We start from the raw sequence: 20,771 nt of genomic DNA, 5'->3' as shown, positions 1-20,771 counted from the left end.
ATCGTTCGCGTGAACCGAGGTAGGAACTTCCAAGACCCCGTGGTGCAAGTCGGTTTGGCACTGTGCCACAGCGAACCACAAAGTGTGGTACCTGCTTGAGCCCCGATATCGACGGTGACTTCAAAAACGGATCGATGCATGATGAGCAGGCACTGCGAAACATTTTTCCTTTCGATCCTGACTAGAGCTAGCACACACACCGTCCAATAGACACTGGCTGGTATTATTTAAGGTAGAGACAACGGGAGAAGGAAAGGAAGGGCAAGGATTGAGGTATAATGTCAACGGGTTTTCCACGAGCCGTATAACGGACAAGGCTGGCGAGGTTGCGTCACAGGATGATCCTGTCGGAGGACACCATTTTGTTTTTCCATGCTAGTTTTCCCATTGCATGTTGCAGTTCCCGTAAAATGAGTACCATTTTACGGACACAAACACACACACATATACATGCACGAACACATTGACCCCATAAGCGGGAGGTTATGGGGTGGTGTGGATGGTCGCTTCGAAATAGTCTGTAAAGTATTTTATGGTGAAATGCACGGACGAGAGATGTCGCTCCGATGCCGGACTGGAACGTGGATAACCGACCTTGGCCTGTTCGGTCCAGCGTGGTTGTGTGTATGTGGGTGTGTGTGTGTACATCGTAGATCGGTATATTTTACTAGTTTATGTTTCTGTGTTTTGTACCAATATGAGCACGTTCCAATGGGAGACAAGTTTTCTCATTAACGATAATAGATAATGCTAACAGGGAGATGCGTTTGGCCAGGCTGCTTTTGGACAAGTTTATTCGAGCGTGGTAGGTTCAGAGCATTCGGAGGTGAATGAGTGCACGTGAATCATGGGGGAGCTTTACGTGCGGTATGTTTAAATTAATCTTTTTAAATACAACGATAAAATGTGTGACAGCTTGTAGGAACAGCGTACCAATTTATAGAGGGCTAAAGCTAATCGATGATAAGCCATAAGAATCAGTACAGGTAAATCATTCTTTTTAGTTGTGTTTGTATGTTTATAGGTATGTCCTAATAATAGTTAAGCACAGTATTAAGTTACATTTTTTGTAATGACGTGGAAGGAGCTTTGCAAGGATCATATAGCATATTCAAGGAATTGTAGGAAATGTTCCGTAGTATGACGTCGTTCTCTGCCAATGTCCTTTATACGTATATCATATTGAAGATGTGAAAGTTACTTGAAACGGTCACCAATGTATTCGGGTATTGTTAAATCTATTTCATGCCGGTCATTTCAACTGATTTAGCGAATGTAAAGCAGGTATGGATCGTGTTATACATCGTGATAATCGATCGTGATAATAAAAAATTCAAGGTTTTATTTTTGTTTTATGTTGCACTCTTTTTACCTTAACCTGTTAACTACCTTACACATTAAACTTGTTTACTCATCTTTCCATTTGTATCATATTTAAGTCCTTTCCTATTACGACTGCAAAAACTAAACTATTTTTTTCTTTCACTGAAAGGGAAAGGTATCACTGGAATTTTCAAACATTTTGACAATTCTACGATCGTAGAAGGCTTTCCGATACGTAATAAGCAGTTAAGATAAGAAAGAAGCTTTTTTATACAAGTTCTTTGTAAGTTACATCACGTTGTCTTTGCCGTTTTTCAAATCCATATGATAGTGCGAGAGAATGTGCAAACATTTACCCGCTTGCGCTTGGATATAGAAATTTTACAACATGAACAGATGAACAACATGACATTTTTATAGAGAATAGGATATGGATCTTCGCACATCATGCTCGGTTTAAAATATGTATTGTTTTTGATTTGGGCACATAGACACGTGATTGTTATTGTTCGATATTGAGGTAGAATTGATTTGTAATTGATTTGTGGTGTAATTGTATATGTCATAAGTCACTCACACACTACTTAATATAAGATTAATATAAGATAGTTCGTCTGATTGGCAATATCCAGACATACTTTCAATGGTAATATGCAGCATAAAGGAACATAAACTAGAAAATTTCAAATCTTATGCCATATTGATCTCTGTTGCTGATTCTCTCAACAACATATGATTAATATTGATTTCTCATAACTTTTGCACTCATTCCATCAGCACTACCACGACCACATATGAACTATTTGCCGGCATCAGAAAAAGGGGTTCACAAAATGTTCCAGCAAAATTAATTTGCATACTTTTATCGCTTTTACCATCGGTTACCGGTGCACCCCTCACGACGCAGAAATAAGTGCAGTGTGCACAAAAATATACATATAATTCCCTTCGCACCGACATACCGAATTGCCTCACAGTGGATCGCACTGGTTGCAAGCGCAGTTGAGCAGTAGTTTCCCTTCAGCTGTGCGCCCTACTGGCTAGAGCTAGCTCGTTTGGCTGGGGGCCAATATGGACCGCAACGCAAGTTCAAGGATGCAGCGCTTCTGCTGATTCAAGGATGGTGTGGCAGTCTCGCGGGGAAGTGACTACAGAAGCAACAGCAGCAACCGTACCATCAAACCAAAAGCTTCTACACTTCTATCAGTGTTTCTCAGTGCCAAACGTAATTGTTTTGCTTTGCACGAACACTTTGCACCCTCTGGGCAGAGATGTAAAAAGCAAAATCCAATTTAAATCCCTGTTCGTACTGTATGGATCTGCGCCATCGCCCATATCGTGCCCTATAATTATTGGAAAGCGAGATTTTAAGTGCACACATTTGTGCGGTTACGGGTGAAAATATGCAACTTCTAGATCAAAAGAACTTCGTTGCGGATACGATTTGCTAATGGCATGTCGACTAATGCAACTACTTCCAATTAATACAAATTAAAAAATAATGAGGAAAAGACAGATAATTTACAAAAAAGGTATTAGTTTTTTTTTCCGTTGTACCGATCTGTCTATTCCACTGCTTACGTGTTGGTTTCTTGGTACACCATTATTTATAACCCACAAGTGAACCATTCATTAAAAATTTAAATTGTTTTGTGTTACTATTTTAAAGCGAGCTGCTACAGCCAACAGGACACAATTCCCTTCCATGAAAAGCTCCCCTAAAATTCCGTGGAACTTTCTGGGTAAAAGGAAAGCAACATATTCTTCAGTACGAGTGCATGCTTTTATCCCCTCGCTCGCGTTTTTCTCTTTCCGCTTCACAAATTACTAGCACAAACAGTACAAAACGTATTCATGGCCTGCAAGAACTGACCACAAAACAGGACAAATGAATCACGTAGAGGAAAAGTCCCTATTCCCATCCCACATTCTACAAATAGCATGATCGAAGAAAATTGACTCAAAGTAATCAATCCCCCATTACTGTATCAGGTTCAACGATATCCCTCATTCCCGTCCTTCTTCCTTGTTTTCGTTTTCTTATTCAATCCGATTATTTAATGGGTTTGAACATGGGTGTATCAGCGTGTGCGTATGTATGTGTGCACAATCGACTCGAGTCTCCAGTTCGCTAGGATAGGAAAGACGGGAAAGCAAGCTGCTCCTATAAATAAACCTCCCATTATTGTCCAGCTACGGGAGCAAGCGGGGTGGTTGGGGCGGAAGTGGGCTCCTGTTCTCCAGCCGTGGGGCCAGAAGGATTAAATCCGATATTTCGTTCGAGCGCGCTCATGTGTATGTGTAACCGACTGCGTGGGAACGGGAATTTTTTGTTTGATTTGGTTTGGGAAGGAGGGGATGGGGGGATGTGGGTAGCCAACCATTGCTGGGCTGGGAAAGCGAACGGCTCAAATCAGCTGAACGATGCGATGAATTAGTGCCATAAATAAAATAAGGACACGTCCTTCAAGAATACTCCGCCTCCTTACGGGTTCCACCACCGGCTAGGACAAAAAATGAGGTTGTGAATTATAGTCCTCTACGTTTCTACTGTTTTCCTCCAGTTGGTTCTCTCTCTCTCTTTCTCTCTTTGTTTTCTCCCGAGAAGGAATAGTGGAAAGCGAATGAAAGAAAGTAGGAAAGCTTTCAGGGAATTTCTATCTCACATTTTCTATTCGGGCGACGGTCAATGCAATAACACGATAGCGATGGAAAGATTTCAGCTTTGGGGAACAATTATTTTCCACTTTCTGGCACTATTACAAACAAAAGGGTGAATAAAAATTACAAAACAGTCTCCCACCCAGTCGCTAATGGCAAACCGATTGGCTGGAACAAGTCCACAGCAACTAGTACACAGCACCATGCCCACTGGGGTAAACATTCTGATTCGTTTCCTTCGCATATCTTTCCTCATCTTGTTGGGACGGGATAAAATTTCACTGGACTCGCGTTTCAATGTTCAAATTAGCATCTGACCTCACGCGGGTCCCGATCTTGGGCAGTATTCGGGGCACATCAAGGACTATTGGTCCACGCAAGCAGGAACCGCTTTGGGGGAAACAGTTTTATCCCGACTGCACAACACATCCCCGTTGCGCGTTGTTGAATGGTCGACACCAAAGGGGCAGTTGGCAGGGAACAGCGCAGCTTTTATGGCTCATTAAAGTAATTGGATCAGCCTGCGTTTGACCTACATCACTTTTACGAGCCATATATTTGTACTCCCGTACCCCGAACATGGGAGCGGCAGTTGCTATGATTGAGTGGTGAATGCACCCGGAAAAGGGCTACAGCCACAAGCGAAATTCCCGGTTTAGCCAACGGTGACAGGTGCTATTGATGAGTTTGGCAATGTTTCGTTTAATGTCGATTTTCTGCCCCCTTCTTCGCCAACCGCTTGTGATGAATATGTGGGGTAACTTTGTTAGAATTTCAGTCTGCGCTGATGAGCCTAGCCGTTTTGCTACCGAATATGGTCAAACATTTTATTGGCCACTAACAGAGTGAAGTGAGAGTGAAGGCGAAGGGAAGGAGCAGTACATAAAACAATTTATTATTATGACCGGTTCCTGGCAAACAAGGGAGCAGTATAAGAATGTCATAAACAAATGATAATCATTCCGGCTGGTGTAATTGAATCTTTTTTTTGCCATTTGTGCATGGAAATGTGGATGAATTATGATTGCAATAGCTTTAAACGAATCATTTTGTTGGTAAGATGTGCGTTTACTGCGAATTAGGATGGCAGCATCTCGTGCAACTTTCACTCACGAAACAGTGTGAAAAACCACTTGTTGCTTCAGTATTTGTAAGGTTACCTTATTTTCTTGTTTCTCCCGCAATGCCTCTGTGTTTGTGTTGGGTATTGGTGGACACTACACCCAAAATCGAATTTTCTCGAAAGCTGCACGCAAGACAATAGCAAAAGCGAGTTTTCATTCGATCTACCACGGTACGATACCGTCGCTAGCCCAATCAATAATAGCCACACGGGTGCCATCGCTTGCTAAGCCCTTGGCCATGAAATTCAAACTTTCCATCCATCATCAACGCTGTTTCCATGTATTGGTGAAGGAAGACGATTTGTGCTCTCTGCTCTCTCTCTCTCCCTCTCTCCATCCACTTGTAAATGTGCGCTCATAAATAGCACAAGTCGCTCTCAATGTGCTCTCAAGCCGTGATGGAAAGTGTCGTCGTGATTACTTCCCAATTTTACGTACGCGAGGGAAAAAAACTACCCGCAGAGATAATACGAAAAAGGAAAGAGACCGGTTTTAAGCTGAACAGCTGTTTTTGGGAAAAGCACTCTTATTACTCACGGCAGAATATGTTGCTGCAAATGGTTCCCTCTTTGATTCTCTAGCGTCATTCGCTAGCGGCGACATTCACGCAGCTTTTGCTCTCTCATGTTGCACGCTGCTCTCTCTATTTATTTGCAAATTTGAAGCAAAAAGTAAAACTGGTTTCGCAATCCATCGTACCATAATTGTTTCTTGACATTGGTAATGTAATATTTGTTTTATGTTTGCATTATTCAAATAATAAAGTTTCACGTACATTAGGGTTGTATAGGGTTTTACAGTTAATGAAATTCAATATGAATAGGATCTCTCACAAGTTATATGCCATCAAGTTTAAAATAAATGAAAAAAGCTTCAAAAGTATAGAGCAAGCAAAGGAAATGGAAGAATAAGAAAAAGAAAAAAACTTGCATCAACTCAATCTGGTTTCAATTTCACGTTTCGTTGCATTCACGAAGGACTTATTTTTCTAGCAACGAATGATTCTTTTGCTCGCTCGTTAAAGTTTCTTCTCATCGCAACCAATAAAACAAAGTGTAGCAGAAACAGCACGAAAAGAAACATACAAACAAATACATAAACCAAAACACTTGTCATTTTATCAAGGTTTCGCTCTGCACCGGAAGCTCCGCAAGACCGGGTGCGGTGAGGTACCGAGTTACTGTCAAATCAAATCAAGAACAGCAATACGCGCCACCAGAACAGCGCGTCTGGCACAAACAACGACGACTCTTGGAGATGGGTCATTTTGTTACGTTGTTTTACACCCGCCTGCCTGCGTGTTTTCCGTCCTTTGGGAAGGGCTGGCTTGCCAGATTTGTTTCGTAAAGTAGATTTGGCTACGGTCAGGGTAAGATCGTATCATACGGGGAAAGTGTACCCCAATTTCCCCCTCTCTCTCTAGCACGATATGACATGATAGCTGAACCACGTGTTTTTATGGACCGTCCATGTGGGAGAGGTAGAAGTGAAAAAAAATTGTTATTGAACCGTTCGAGTGTAAACGAACGCAAGCGAAGTGAAACCAAACAGTAGCAAAGGGCTCGAAAGCGTGGTCTTATGGCGAACGGAGGTGGTAGCTATTTTAATTCTATTTTGGTATATGAAGAAGTTTTTTTCCCATACTTATTTTGATGCGATATCCAACTGTGACCTTTTTCAAATGTGGGGGTTACTGGAACGAACGTATGGTAAATTAACCTGTACACATGGAAGTTTATACTTCAGCAGTGTATGAAGTACACCACTGTTTTTCAAATGTTTTACAGGTATAATTAAGTTGAGTGAGGGTTTGAAAGGAAAATGTTGTGGTTCGTTTGGATTATTTTTTTATGTTTGTTTTTTTTTACTGCTACATTTAATTTTTTTATAGTTTCATATAGGCATGTGCCTTTCGGTAGACATTTGCATCTTTCTAGCCAAATACTACTACTACTTTTAATGATTTTTCTCTGTTTTTCTAAAGTAATACTCGTTTTATTTGCACCAGATAAGACGAGCATTTTTTATCAAAGGGATTATAGAAGCATTATTGTCTCCATAGTTTTCAAAGCATAGAAGGCTCCAAAGCGTGTATAAATTCGTAAGCATTTTATTTTAAGTTTAAATAGTATTTTACCGTTCAAAATAATGTTGATTAAATTGCAACAAAACTAGTCTTTCTACTACTGAGTGCTTGAATAAACGTCTACTCATTCAGCTCACCTCCAACCGTATCATAAATTACTTGCAAACCTGCTTGTAATGATTAAAAACAACTTCCGATGCATCGTAGCGATGTTAGTACAAAAACGCCCAAACGCATTACACAAACTACCAGCGTGTACTAGAAAGTCAAACGGCGGCGTTCTCATTAGCACCGAATCGATAAACTTTACCACCGAAACCGATCGACAGTGGTTTGCCATTGGAACGGAAGGTAACCAAACCCTAAACAGTAGCCCAGGTGCAGCACGGTTCCCAAGCGAGCGCACATCCGCGGTCGGTAATTTTCGTTTCGCTTCGATTGATTTATTGACACGTACGCTGCGATGCGCATGCAAAGGCCCATGTGCGAGTGGTTCCCGCACGATTTTTCCTTGTTGCACAGAGCCGGAGCGTGTGTGAGTATCTGTGTATGTTTTTTTGCTATCCCAAAACCAGTAATAACAGAAACAAGTACAGCAGGCTGTTTGATGGCCATCATCGATTGACTCGCCTCGCTCTGTAGAGTAAATGATGGGAAAAGCGCAAGAAGAAGAAACAAAAAATCCAACTACAACATAAACACGCCACCAGGCGTCTCCACCTAGCCGATGGGAGCATGACAGCGATGGTAGGAAAACATTCATAAAAAACCTTTCCAACTTCATCTGACGAATCCAACATGCGATACAAAAATGCGGGCAAAGCGGAAAGGAGCGGAACAGTGAAACCAACAACTCCTCGTAACCAGAAGTGAATGATGCGGAAACGATCGACGGTGGAAAAGTTTGTCATGTCCAATTTTTCCTCCAGTCGCTGGGCAGAAAGTAGCAGGAAAAACGGCTTTTGGCAGGAGAACCGTTCATCAACAGCACGATAAAGGTGCAGAGGAAAAAGGAAACAGCTGGACGCACGGAAGTGGTGCGGTTGGAGGATTGGGTGTGTTGAATTAATTTACAATTTGTTGTTATGACAGTATTAAAAAAACGAAACGGTGAGGTCTCCGCGTCCACGGCACGCGGCGTAATCAGCGTTTCAGGACCGTTTGCTAGAGCTGGTGCTGTCTCCAATTGGACAAAATGAAACGACGATGACACCCATTGAAACCGCACACAAATTAGCTCGCCACGTGGAAAGCGGAAAGCAGTGTGGACCGGTGCGGACAGTCGGTGGATGGACGCGCTTGTGTACAGAAGAAATTAAACCAAACGGAAAGAAAATGAGAGCAAACGTTTTCCGAACGCAGCGTTCAGGTTGACCAACCGAAGTGTAAATTGGTGGAAAAAGGGCGCCAGCGAACCGAGCGAACCGAACGGCGTCATTCGCCTCTTGCCGTTGTTGGCTGTCCGAAACGATCTTCGGTACACATTTCTTCGTCTCCCTTGATGGCCAAACCACGTCGTCGATGGGCAAATCGTTGGTATGGCAATACTATCCCTGTATAACCTGCTTGGATAGAAGACACACAGCCACACACACTGGCACATCTTTCGTATGCAATCATGTAAAAAAACACTCTCCACTGTGATGAAGATTGGTGAAGGTTCACCCACTCCTCAATCCTCTCTTTTCCCACCACGTGGTGTGCTTAGTTGTGTACCGCTTGTTCGCATGAGGTGCCCTGTATTGACGGCTCGTAACGGATCATCGTAACGGTGGTACCTGCAATCTGCCCAGCTGCACAGCGTGAGTTCTAAACCAACAAGGGAGAACGGGGCCGTACAAAGACTCGGCAATCAGCAGCTGTACGGCAGAGTGGCGGACGTATGGACCGGGTGGGCCAAGGTGTGTGTACCAAGTCACGTAAAGAAAGAAACGTAAATCCAAAACGCAATCCCTCGGGAAAAGCCACTAAAATCTTGAACCGGTAAATATTTACACCAAGCTTAATTACGATCACAACGGGAGGGCATGCCTTTGCCATGTGGCTGGGTCGTGTGCATGTGTGTATACGAGTTTCCCTTCAAATGCGTTTGGGAGTGTAAAAAAACACAGGGGGTTGACTGGTGCGTGTCCCAGAGGGGCAGTGTGCAAACCAAGCGAACTGTTGCTTGCGGTTGAAATTGAAACTTAAATGAATCGTTTAGAGGTGGTGCCTTTGACGCGGTTTTTGTTTTCGTTGGTTTAATGTTTCAATTAAGGTGTATCCGTTCAATTTATATTTATTAACTGGCTGGGGTAGACAATCACAATAATTAAAGTAATGATATGTATTATTATTTCATTGATCGATACATTAAATTAATCGCGTCTGTTATTGGCCAGTTCAAAGGCAAGTTAATTTTGTTTGGCCAAATAAAACAATAATAATAAAATGTAATATACAAATCAGTATAAAGTAACGTGTATTTTGTCCACTCAGTGCTATAAAACGACAAATTTATGTACAAATTACATTTGATTTCAATTGCAATTTAATTTCTTAGATTTCCATCAATTACAATTCTGTTTTCCTGAGATTCGATTGCGCCTGAGTATAAAAATTACGTTTCCTAAAATATGTATTGTTATCTTCACAGCAAACAGCACAGTCACCAATAATCTGGTCACTTCACATACGCGTACCCTACCCCGTACCCTATATAAGTGGCATGCCCTTATTATCATCGCGTCAGACTCATTCGCTCATTTACGAGTTCTTATTTATAACCTAAAATTTCGAAAGTCCCTTAATCCTGCCATTGCTAGCACAATGCTACCGATTAGCTGTGAGATTGCTCGAAGTGGGAAAACACAACCTCACTGATGCAACGGTACGGTAGTCGGGTAGGGATTGGACCGGGTGGGAAATGCGTCAGTGAACCAACGCCGACCTGCGATGGCTTCGTGACGGCGAATCAGACGATCATCTGCTTTGTGTTTGACGGAGCTAACGATTTAATTAGCATCGTCGTGATTTTATTAATACTTGTTTTCGCCACCCTTACACGCCACCCGTCTAGCAGATCACTACGAGGAATGCAGGTACATACATCGCAGTGCAGTTTTTTGGCTGCGTTAGCGTGAATCATGTGTTGACACTATGATTAATGATGGTACAAAATACGTCGAAAATACCCAATCCCCAACAATAATAGGTAACATAATGCAGATACGAAAGAAATAATATGATGACAGATGACGCTGAAAACGACCAGCAAAAGGGTATTGTTTGACTACTGAATGACAACTGCTTTATGTGGTCATAGATTAAAATCTGGCCAGAAATGTGAGCTTGAAATATAAATGGGTATGAACACATTTTTTCTATGTATGAATCGATATATATTGTTAATTGTATTTTTTAAAGTAGAAAAAAGAGAATAAGCTAGTTATAATAAAATGATTTGGTTGTTTTTTTCCTATTAATAATCAAATGGCCATTGGCGAATGGTTTTATTATATTTTTGCAATATAATTTCTTGAAACAGTGAGCAAGTAGCGTTGTAAAAGTGGTAACCCATATTTAAAATACTACTCAAAGTTAACATTGCCGGGACAGGCATTATGCAACACACACTCGAAAAGGGATGTAGCTCAATAGCAACACACACGCACATTCACGCATGATAGTTGACTTTCAATTGATCACCGCTTTGAAAAGTCAGTTGATGGTCGATTGCTATCAATCGTTGCCGCTCCTCCCACGTAGGTACGTTGTTAGCGAAGGCATGGGAAATGTGATCGAGTTGCGTATGGTGAGTGCAAACTATGCTTGCATGAGTGCTCCGCACCGGCTGGCTGATTGGAAAATCAATACCGAAACGTCGATTCCACGACTCCCATTAGTCTATTGGACGGGATGCTATTTCACCGCCGAAGGCTGCGTCAGTACCAAGGGGATAGTTTTAACGAGCTGTAAAGCAAAACTGTGCACTACAATTTTTAATGGTTGTAACGTCCTGCTCTTTTAAGCCTTGCCGCGGCGTTTCACAAAAAAATGGTCTAACGTTTTTTGTTTGGTTTTACTTTTCCATCACATAATCATAGGTTAACAATTCACAAGAAGAAGAAATCGAAGCATTTCACCTTCAATAGCAATGCTGCAAAACCTTTAAGATGCTTTCCTTCAACTACAGCCAATCTCATCAGCAATGCAGTACAGTGAGTTAGTAACTGCCAATTTGTTCTTAATAACGCTTCAATAACAATATCGTTTCACTAACACAGGACCGCTAGAAACGAACGCCAGCATTGAACGCCGGCAAACTGGTTCGCTTTCAACGCGGAACGAGGCCATTGGCAATGAGTGCCGGGGCATCCTAACGAAAGGCAGAACAAACAGTACAACAGTGCCGAGCACCTGGGCCTTGCACGGCACGACAACCGCACACCGCCCGGGCCGATGAATTTGTACTAAAATATTCATACACTGATTGATTTATGCTCATTGCAGTGCGCACCGACCGGTCGCATTCGGAGGTTTCCATTGCCAACCCATGTGCGTCTTTACCGTTGGCAACGTTTTGAGTGCCGGGAAGACGATTCCCGCTTGCAGACGGTTACTAGCCACCAGCTTTCGCATTTATTCTTCGTAGCATCTTATGCTCACTCTGTTCGCTCCGCTCTTTCCCTGTCCGGGTCGCTTCTTTTGCACGGATGAAGCATTACTGTTTTGCTGTATGAGATGATATGGAACGGCGTGACGGTTCGAAGACGGTTGCATTCCCAGCCGGGGAAAACTTTTGTAATTCGTTACGTTCCAACGGCGAGCAATCAGATCGCAGTGCAGCCAGTATCGCCGGATAGTTTTCCTTTGGTGGGGTGAAAATGCTTCTCCTTCCTTCGACAATCAATCATCGATCAACGGTTCGAGCGGGAGACCGGTTCGGCCGTAACATCATATCAGATCGCATTACTGTGAATTATTAACACACCCCGACCGATGTGTCGATTGCTTGCAGCGAGCAGGAAACGGGCAGAACCGGCGGCCGCCACTACCGAGATATTACTTTAAATTATTAAAACTGAAACTACACCTTTAAAGCAGCGCATCGTGTAACGTGCAGCTGGGATTTGGTCGAGTTCGTTCGATTCAATTATTGGCACTGCACCATTCGGGATGTACAAACGCTTCGGGTTTGATCTGGATCACTGGAATCATCGGGTGGGCCCATTTTCCATGTCGTCGTTTCGGGCGCATTGTTTTGTGCTGTTTCGTGCGTCCCAGTCGGTTGAAGTTCCGCGGGGCTTTACAATTTTCGTGCCCAGAGCTGGCTGGAATTGATGGGATTTTTAATCTCTTCACAAGCTTCGCTTCATTTGTCCGATGTGGTAAGGGTTGCACTTGCCCCAACATAACACAGCCGGCTTAACGGTGGTGTTCTGTTGGTAGTTGTTGTTTATTGGATCGATACCGCTTTTTGCCGATTCCTGTGCGGTTACTTTACGGCACATGTTGTGCACTACCAACAATGGGGCTGTGCAGTGTGTAGCACATTGTGGCCTGCCTCGTGTACTAGAGGCATTATGAGCTTTTGGTTTATCATTCGCTATTTTACTCTGTTTCATAGATACATGTGTATTAAGCTACGGTATGCAAACATATTTGTATAGGAATTTGTAACAGTGAATTTGACATTTTTTGTGTATAATTTTGTCACGAACATTACATTCTTCACATGCCAGCAAACACATTCAGCGTTCCACCGTCCAGCCGTCGTCGTGGATCATTGTACGACCGAGTGCGCATCCGAGCCGGTTTCGGTATTTTCTCCTCCGAGATGCGGAAACATTTCCACAGACAGTACCGAATCTCGAGCGAGTCAAAGAAGAGCCTACGCTCGTACCAGGACACGTGGTGCGGCGCGTATCGATAGCGCTCCCGCAGCGGCGGATTAAGACTCGGAGCGTGGTCGAAACGATTGTGTAGAACCTGCGTAATGTACGCGTTCATCGATCCCGACCGATGGATCCAATTGATCAGTGTCATCACCGCCATTATCGTGGCGTGAATTCGATTGTTGTGCTGTTGCTGCTGCTGATCAGCGAGCATCGACGAATCGGGATCGGTAGGATAGTTGAGAAACATTTTCTGAACCTTCAGCAGCAAACAGCTGATAGCGGACGCAGTGAATCCACTCGGTGCCTCGACGAGCAGCGTGCAGAGCAGCTGGTAGAACACCTCCACGTTCATCTTCCGTTGGCTGTGGCGCTCTATCGCCTGCAGCAGGGCTTGCTCCAGATGGACGCGTTGCTCGACGAGCAGCTCCTGCAACGGGGCGAAATCGGTCGCCAGCACAATTTCGTAGTACGTGTCCATGTGGAAGATGGTGGGCGACTGAAACTGGTTCGGGTTGTGCTGTCCCCGTTCGAGCAGCTTCGTCAGCACCTTGCAGGCCAGAATGGAGCGTGTCGGGTCTTCGGAAGCGATGCATCGTAGCAGGTACTCCACGATGAACGTGCTCACCTGGGCCGTATGCATTCGATTGCGCGGGTCGTACACAGTCATCGTGGAGGCGGCATGCTCCACCGTGGAACCGAACTCGATCCGAGCCTCGTCCGACATGTCGGTGTCGAACACGAGCGGCAGCATCATGACGAAGAATGAGTACAGATCGCCAATGGAGAGGCGGGGTATGAGGTTCTTCAAACACTTCTCGAAACCACGCCGTAGCTCGTAGATTTGGTTGCGGCTGGTACCGATCATGACGCTGCTGTGGTAGAAGCGCACCAGCTTGGACAGCTCGGAGTATTCCATCAGATCCCAGCGCTGCGACACGATCACGATCTGCAGCACGGACAGCATGTGCCGTACCTGGCCGATGTCCGAGAGCGCCAGGAAGCGTTCGATCCGATCGATCAGCTTGGACAGCAGCGGGGCCGATGGCGAACGACACTCGAGCACGAACATCAATATCTCTACGCAGATAAACTCCACCTGCCAGAGGTTTTCCGTCTGCAGAAACTTCAGCGTCGTGTCGATCACCTCGTCCAGCATCTCCGGCACGAGCAGATCGATGGCCGCCTGGAAGAGCACCTTCGCGTCAGCAAATGGCTCCTGGCGGAACCGTTTCAACGGGCTCGGTCGTAACCGCAGATGAGCCACATAGTTCTGCACCAAAATCAGCGAGCACTCGAGAATGGCATCCCGTTCTGGTATGTACTGGACGATGTGGCGCTGAGACCGGGTGACGATTTGCCGTAGAATCTGCCGTTGGAGAAAGAGGTGCAAGAGAGTGCATGACGAAATAAAAAAGCGGTTGCTTTCTGGTCTTCTGTCGCCCTACCTTCAACGCTCTCGCTTCTTGGATGTTGGGCGAGCGAATCGTTGGGTCCAAAAATACTCCACAGGACGTTTTAAGCTGATCCACGAGTAGGCGCGTTTTGGCAGAGGTTAACTTTTTCCGCGAAAACAATGCCGAAAGTCTTCCCATCCTCGACCAACACCGACACCAGATGCATTTCGCACACGTGTGTACGCTGCAAAGTACGCGTGTGTTTCTGTGTTTATTTGTCTGCCCGAGACAAGCATCTAAATATAGCCTACTTATCTGAGGGTTCAGCTTCCAAAACAACGAAGGTAACAAACCGTTCGCTAAGTGTGCTTTGGGGCAAAAATGTTTTCTTGAGCTTGTGAATTTAAAAACGTTTGGCTCTGTAAATGTCTGTGTGTGTTGGCTCGTGTATTCTACCATACCTAAAAAAACAATTTCGTCTGTTTGAGTTATTCTGCCGGAAAGAATGCCTGCCATTGTGCTTTAAACAAGTGCTGGTGCCCTTTCTGGTGCCGAGGTAAGGAGAGAAAAATTGCGCTACGTATCTGCGAAAGAGCGCAGACGGGTATAATGTGGGCGGGAGAGCGCGAGGGTACGCATGGACAATTTTCCTCCCAGCACTTTCCAAACAATTGTTTTGAAAGCAATCTGACAACGGCACTTAACCTCAAGTGGCCAACCCACTTCAGCAGGCGGAGAAACAAACGCGTGTAAAATTCGGCAGCAGTCCTTTAGAGTCAACCGAGACGGGGACGTCGGGGGTGCGAAGGGGACAGCGTCTCAAGCTTCGTCCGTTTCTCAGCAGAGCGACAAGAACATAGGAGGTAGAAGAGGATGGGGGATTTGAGGTGGTGAGAATAGAACTCTCATATTCACATACCAACTGTCCGTCCATCTGTTTGGATTTGGGTGTAGTTGTGAAATCCGTCCACGTCCGACCAAAGCAAATACCGGTATATCCTTGCGTTTCGAGCAGTTCCCTATGGTGTGTGATGAAATACTTTCGAGCAGTTCGTCGGAACGCAAGCAAGAGTACTGGTGAGCGCAGAAACGGTGAGCAGATCGATTATTCCCTCCCATGCTCTCAGCATCTCATACGGCACTGAACATTGGCATGCCTTTGCTGCGGTTCACACTATTTACTCTCGTGTGCACACACACACACACTCGCCATCGTTTGCCAGAGTGTAAGCGCGGGAGAAACAAACGCCGCTCGGGAGCAAACGGCCCAATCGGTCCGAATTTCGCTCTGCAAACGAACTGGCGCCGCGCCGTACGGCGTGGCACGCGAACCAAACGCGTTTCGGGCGCATACCGTCTTCAGTTTGATTTCAGTGACGTTCAGCTGCGGTTCGTCGTCGAGCGGTCGAGCGGACGTGAAAAAGGACGAGATACTGACAAAAAGAAAATCTACACACGCACGCACACATACAAACACAACACGGCGTATGCATAGGTTCATACATAACGTCGCCGGACAACACTCGGACCGCGGCCAAGTGATTGAGGTGTAAACGTTGTAGTTCTGGAAGCCTGTGTTTCGCAAAGCAAAAGAACGCAGTACAAGCGGAGAAAAGGTGTGAAGTGAATGCGAATGAAAACAGCCTGCGTGGGTATGTGATAAAGTGTTTGTGTGTAATGTGTGTGTGTGTGTGTTTGTGCGGGAGTGAAGTGTGTTGCTACCAGCTGATACGCTGATTGCGCTGTCACACACATACGCACATTCAGATGAAACGAGGATCGATCGCGTTCACGCAAAAATGGCTGCATCCTTTAATTATGAGAGTAAAGTGAAAACAGCGGATAATCCAAAACAAGTATCGCGCGCGTGTGTGTGTGTGTTTGTGTGTATTACGAAATAGAAAATTCCAGTGGAAAGGTCGGTGAGGTGTTTGTGAAACAATCCAGCGAGATCAACTGGGCGACGAAACGATAAAAGGGGGTTGATTGGATGGTTGGTTTGGAATTTCCATTTACGTGCGCACGGTGAATCGGCAACACTGTGCGACGCCATGTGAGAGCTTATGTGAGTTTAGCACAGCAGTGTGTTGTTGCACGACGTGCATAAAAATCGTGTATCGTGTTCGCTGTTCCGAGTGAAGATTACTCACTGCTGATCAACCGTTGATCTCTGTGCGGTAGAAGAGTTTGGGGAGCGAAGAAATTGTTTCATTTGTGATGTTTCTCCAGCAGTGTAATTAGTGTAACGATCTGGTGCGGTGAAGGTAACTGGAGTGTGTGAACGACCTGCCACACCCTGTTACCCGCTGTAGAGTCCGGGCAGGGGCGCCATTGTGCGAAGGATAGTGTGAAGGTGAATAAAATAATCTAATCAAATATTCAACAATTATCGACCAAAAAAGGGCCGCCAGACCCGACTCCAAGACAACTGGCGAGTGCGTGTGTTTGAGTGCGTTTGTTTGTGGGTGTGTGTATCTGTGTGCTTCCGCTGTTTGCTGGCGATGTGCGTGCGTAAGAGATGAACGAGCTAAGGTTGTAAATGTAAAAAAAAAGAAACACACAACGTACAAACAGTACACGACTGTGCAGCCGTTTATTTCTACAACACCGCAACGAAAAGGATTTTCCTCAACCTTCAAGCAGAGAAATAAAACAAAACAACAAGGTGATTTCCTTCGACCTCTTCTAACAAGGTACACCCAAAAACAACAGGATGGAGAAAAAAACCCCTAGACACATACATACACACACAGAAGCTTTGCGCACCTTTTACAGATTCCAGAAACGTGCAGGACTCTATATTCGGAGTTTCCTACACTTTTCCCTTCTCGTCTCGTTCTTTCCCTGGATGGTGTAGATTTTGGCTCCTTCAAAATGGCAAGTATTTTTGCACCAAGCGAAAAAGGGTCCAAAAACGAGATCGTGCCACACTCGTTGAAACGGAAATGGGATACTAATCGCATCCGTGCGAGAGATAACGGTGGCGGACTTTAAAAGGATATTTCATCTTCCTCTGCAACTGCCGCTGTGACCCTCTTCCACAGAGCGCTTGCTCCTCTGTCTCAGGAAAAGTAAAACCACAAACCCTTTTCACGTGCCCGCGTACACTGGCGCAGGCAATGGTGGTCGGGGTAGAATATCAAAGCACTGTGTGGCATCGCCTTAATGCCGGACGTCTTTATCTCACATCGGACGGTCGCCCGGATGCGACCGAGGGGGTGGAAAGCAAGGGTCGGAATCGCGACGAGGAAGCTTAAGTTTCGTGTAACAATTAGCAGACGGATCTGCAATCGGCGATGTGTTGCCGGATTGTTGGTGCGCTTTGCCATATTGAACAACTTTTCACATTTCCACATTTTAATGATCTTGCTAATGTTCGTAAGTGTCTTGTCGGTACGCAAAAGTGGGGTGGAAGTGATTTTGAGCCTTCATGAGCTGAGACTGCAGTGTGTGTCTGTTGGTTTGGTTTGGGGTCTGTTCTCTGTCAAAAGACAAAAAAAGCAACACAATCCAGAAGCGCGCTGAATCGAAAGGTATAACGCTTCATAACGCTTGGTTTCGTTTGAATATTGCCCACGCCACTTTCATTTCGACGCAAGTGTCTAAGAAGAAAACAAAACGCACATCTAAATCTAGCCATTTTCGTTCGTACCATCCCATCCGATTCATCGGGGCAAATACATTGCGCAAAATGATCAGCTGATAGGAGCAAACGGTAGCGCTAAAAGCGCATCACAACGAGGACAAGTGAAAGCAACTTCGACAGTCGCAAGATGCTGGAGGTTAAATCGGTTCGGTCATTATCTGCCACACAGCCGAAAGGGGTGTGGTTGGGTACCATTTCGGTTGCCGTCCGGGGGAAATGTTGTGGGATGGTTAACCAACGCCCCTCGAGCGTGGTGCAACCCGATGGGGTCGAGCAGTGCCGCGCAAATGAAGCACTTTCCCCAGAGTTGGACGATAAAGACATTGATAATGAGAATGAGGACGGTTGTGCGCTTTCGCCTTTGCTGCCTTCTCCGGAAGGGGAGGGGGGGGGGGGGGGGAAGAGTGGTATGGTAAGGCTAGGATGGTTAAAACAAGGTCAAACTGGGGCCGCTGCCTCGGGACCCATCGTAACGAACCCAGTCTCGATGGTTTGTTGTAGTGATTTGGCCGGATCGTCTGGACAGTGCCTTTGTGTGCACTTTTGTGCTGTAATAAGGTGATTTGTATTTTTCGAGGCAAATCTCTACTCGTACACAGCGTGAATGTTAATGCACAGTGTGGCTCACAGACTAACAAATTTACGTTTGTTTTAGGTAATGGTTTTTCTCTATACATCTTGTTTTGTGTTATATTATAGATAATAGATTTCGAGTGTTTTAGCAGCGTTCTTTTCTACTGATTGTATCTTTCTATGCTTATTGTATGAAACAAGGCTTTTAAAAATAAAAATAAATCTGTTCCGAAAAGAAAACACACAACTCCTCCATTCCATCAAATGCATTTGATGTGTATATAGTCAAGTATTTAAATTCAACAAACCTATTTCCATGCTGAAAATACAATTGAGTGCGATTAAAAAGGCTTTATCATAAAATTTGATTCGATCAAGCGTGACATAAATCCAATGCTCATTTTGCCGTACACGCTATTACAGTGAATGTTGTAAGGGCGAAAGCTTAAATTTAATTAACCATCTATGAGAAGCGGGTCGTTAGAATGAAAGCTTTTTGTTACAGTTTTTATCAAAACCGTTTATCGGAAAGGTTCATCCATCGTTGGTCATAAAGTTTTCATTCGTGGGTGTAAATTGGCCCAACATCACAGATCGTAATTTAGATCGGCTGATGAAACGTTTAATTACTTCACATAATGGGGCAGTTTTCAATTTTGTCCATCTATTCACGAACATGGCAAGCTATACAAAAGCCAATTTGCGCTGTTTGATAGTCGATTAAAATAATCGTATCATAGCGCAATAGTGTTATTAGCTACACATGTGTTAACCAGGTAATATCGTTACAAAAATCGCCTACTAGTAATCCTTGTATTTTACAATCAGCGTAAGAACTCTACAAAACTAACCAACTATCACCATGCTGGGCACTTGTAGTATTTAAAGTTTATCTTATTTTCTTCTTGCGCAGCGGGTATGACCTATTCCTTAGTTCGTCCCTTGCCTATTATCTCCGTCAAACTTTTTCCTCGGAACTGACCTTCGCTAATGGTATTAATATAAAGTTTATTGCATCCACTGTGGGGAAGATCATGACACCGAAAGAGTGAGGCACAAATAAAAAAAGATACAAAACAAAACGAAACTTTTGCCCTAACAACGATTGTGGCACAGCGCAAGAAGCAAACAGTTTCATTCTACTTTTTTACCGGTGCAAGCGCGTTGCACTTCAACTGTGGACTCTGTGAGGCTACTGCAATGTTTTACTTTCAAAGAATTTTTCCGTTGCACGGGAAAAAGTTATGCTCAGTGCTTGGACGAAGGGGAAACAATATGGGAAAATGGCTCCGTGTGACTGGAGCAGATGGTTTGCTGCAATGTCACAAAGTTATTGATTAAGTGAATGAGATACTTTATGAGTGGCACAGCGGTGTGACCCTTAGTTAGTGTTAGTTAATACAGTTTCGGTTGAGAGTTAGTCTTATCACGCAATTTATTTCAATGGCAGGAGGATTAATTATGTTGAAAGTGCTGTGTTTGAATGATAACAAAACATCGAAGCTGCCAATATAAAGATAATTCCTAGTAGAATAAAGATCTTATTTTTATTTAAATTGACATTATTACGGCTTCGGCCGTATTGTCGAATAAATCTATAATATTAATAGCGGTATTGCCTTATGGTGGAGACGCCTGGTGATGGAGACGCCTGGATATTAATCGCCTGGATATTAAAATAAATAAATAAATAAACAATATTTGTAGGTATATATATCCATCAGGGATGCATAATTTTCCAAATTAATAATTAAATAAGTGTATGTATATACACATACATACATCAATACATACATGTATTGAATGAATGTATTCAGTATATCCTTCCAATGAGCTGGTTGTAGTTGTTGTCCTCCTGATACACAAAATATTACATAATCCAATGTTAAAGCTTCAACAAAACATACACCTCCCCATTATCATCTCATTTATAGTGACGTAATTAGAGCGAAAAAGGAAAAGAATCAGCCATAAGAAATATTGGAAAATTATGATAAACTATTCTCTCTATCAAAGACAAGGTAGACACGAAACGCACACGTTTACTGGCTAACTGAAGCTCGTTAGGTCACCATAAGAATACCT

The 20,771-nt window shown here is 44.1% G+C and overlaps 3 protein-coding genes across 7 annotated transcripts in view; 1 reads left to right on the top strand and 2 right to left on the bottom strand.

The window, feature by feature from the left end:
• Positions 1-20,771, bottom strand: part of LOC120948809 (uncharacterized) — a 192,603-nt gene that overhangs the window by 30,591 nt on the left and 141,241 nt on the right. The gene's annotated exons all lie outside the window — the stretch shown is intronic.
• Positions 10,805-14,998, bottom strand: LOC120948812 (uncharacterized). Its single transcript, XM_040365538.2, has 2 exons — positions 14,519-14,998; positions 10,805-14,439 (listed from the first exon to the last, which is right to left on the bottom strand). Exons 1-2 carry the CDS (start codon positions 14,981-14,983, stop codon positions 12,907-12,909), a joined length of 1,998 nt encoding a protein of 665 aa, XP_040221472.2. The 5' UTR covers positions 14,984-14,998; the 3' UTR covers positions 10,805-12,906.
• The window catches only part of LOC120948808 (uncharacterized), a 138,060-nt gene continuing 133,117 nt past the window's right edge, over positions 15,829-20,771 (top strand). For 3 of the 5 annotated variants that reach the window (XR_005750978.2, XM_040365534.2, XM_040365535.2), the window contains exon 1: positions 15,830-17,160. The gene's annotated coding sequence lies outside the window, so the exon portion shown is untranslated. Of the gene's footprint in view, positions 17,161-20,771 lie in introns of all 5 variants that reach the window. The other 2 variants (XR_005750983.2, XR_005750979.2) reach the window with 2 other exon arrangements.

The sequence above is a fragment of the Anopheles coluzzii genome, chromosome 2 (genome assembly GCF_943734685.1).
Source record: "Anopheles coluzzii chromosome 2, AcolN3, whole genome shotgun sequence".
Taxonomy (NCBI): domain Eukaryota; kingdom Metazoa; phylum Arthropoda; class Insecta; order Diptera; family Culicidae; genus Anopheles; species Anopheles coluzzii.
The sequence above is the reverse complement of the archived record's forward strand: the minus strand, read 5'-3'. Positions and strand labels throughout refer to the sequence as shown.

Excerpts from the sequence above, each read along its gene's own strand:
- LOC120948812 (XM_040365538.2), bottom strand. The coding sequence starts at position 14,983 with ATGGCAGGCATTCTTTCCGGCAGAATAACTCAAACAGACGAAATTGTT. Across the intron at positions 14,440-14,518 it reads AAGAAGCGAGAGCGTTGAAG|ATTCTACGGCAAATCGTCAC; the intron begins GTAGGGCGACAG and ends CTCCAACGGCAG.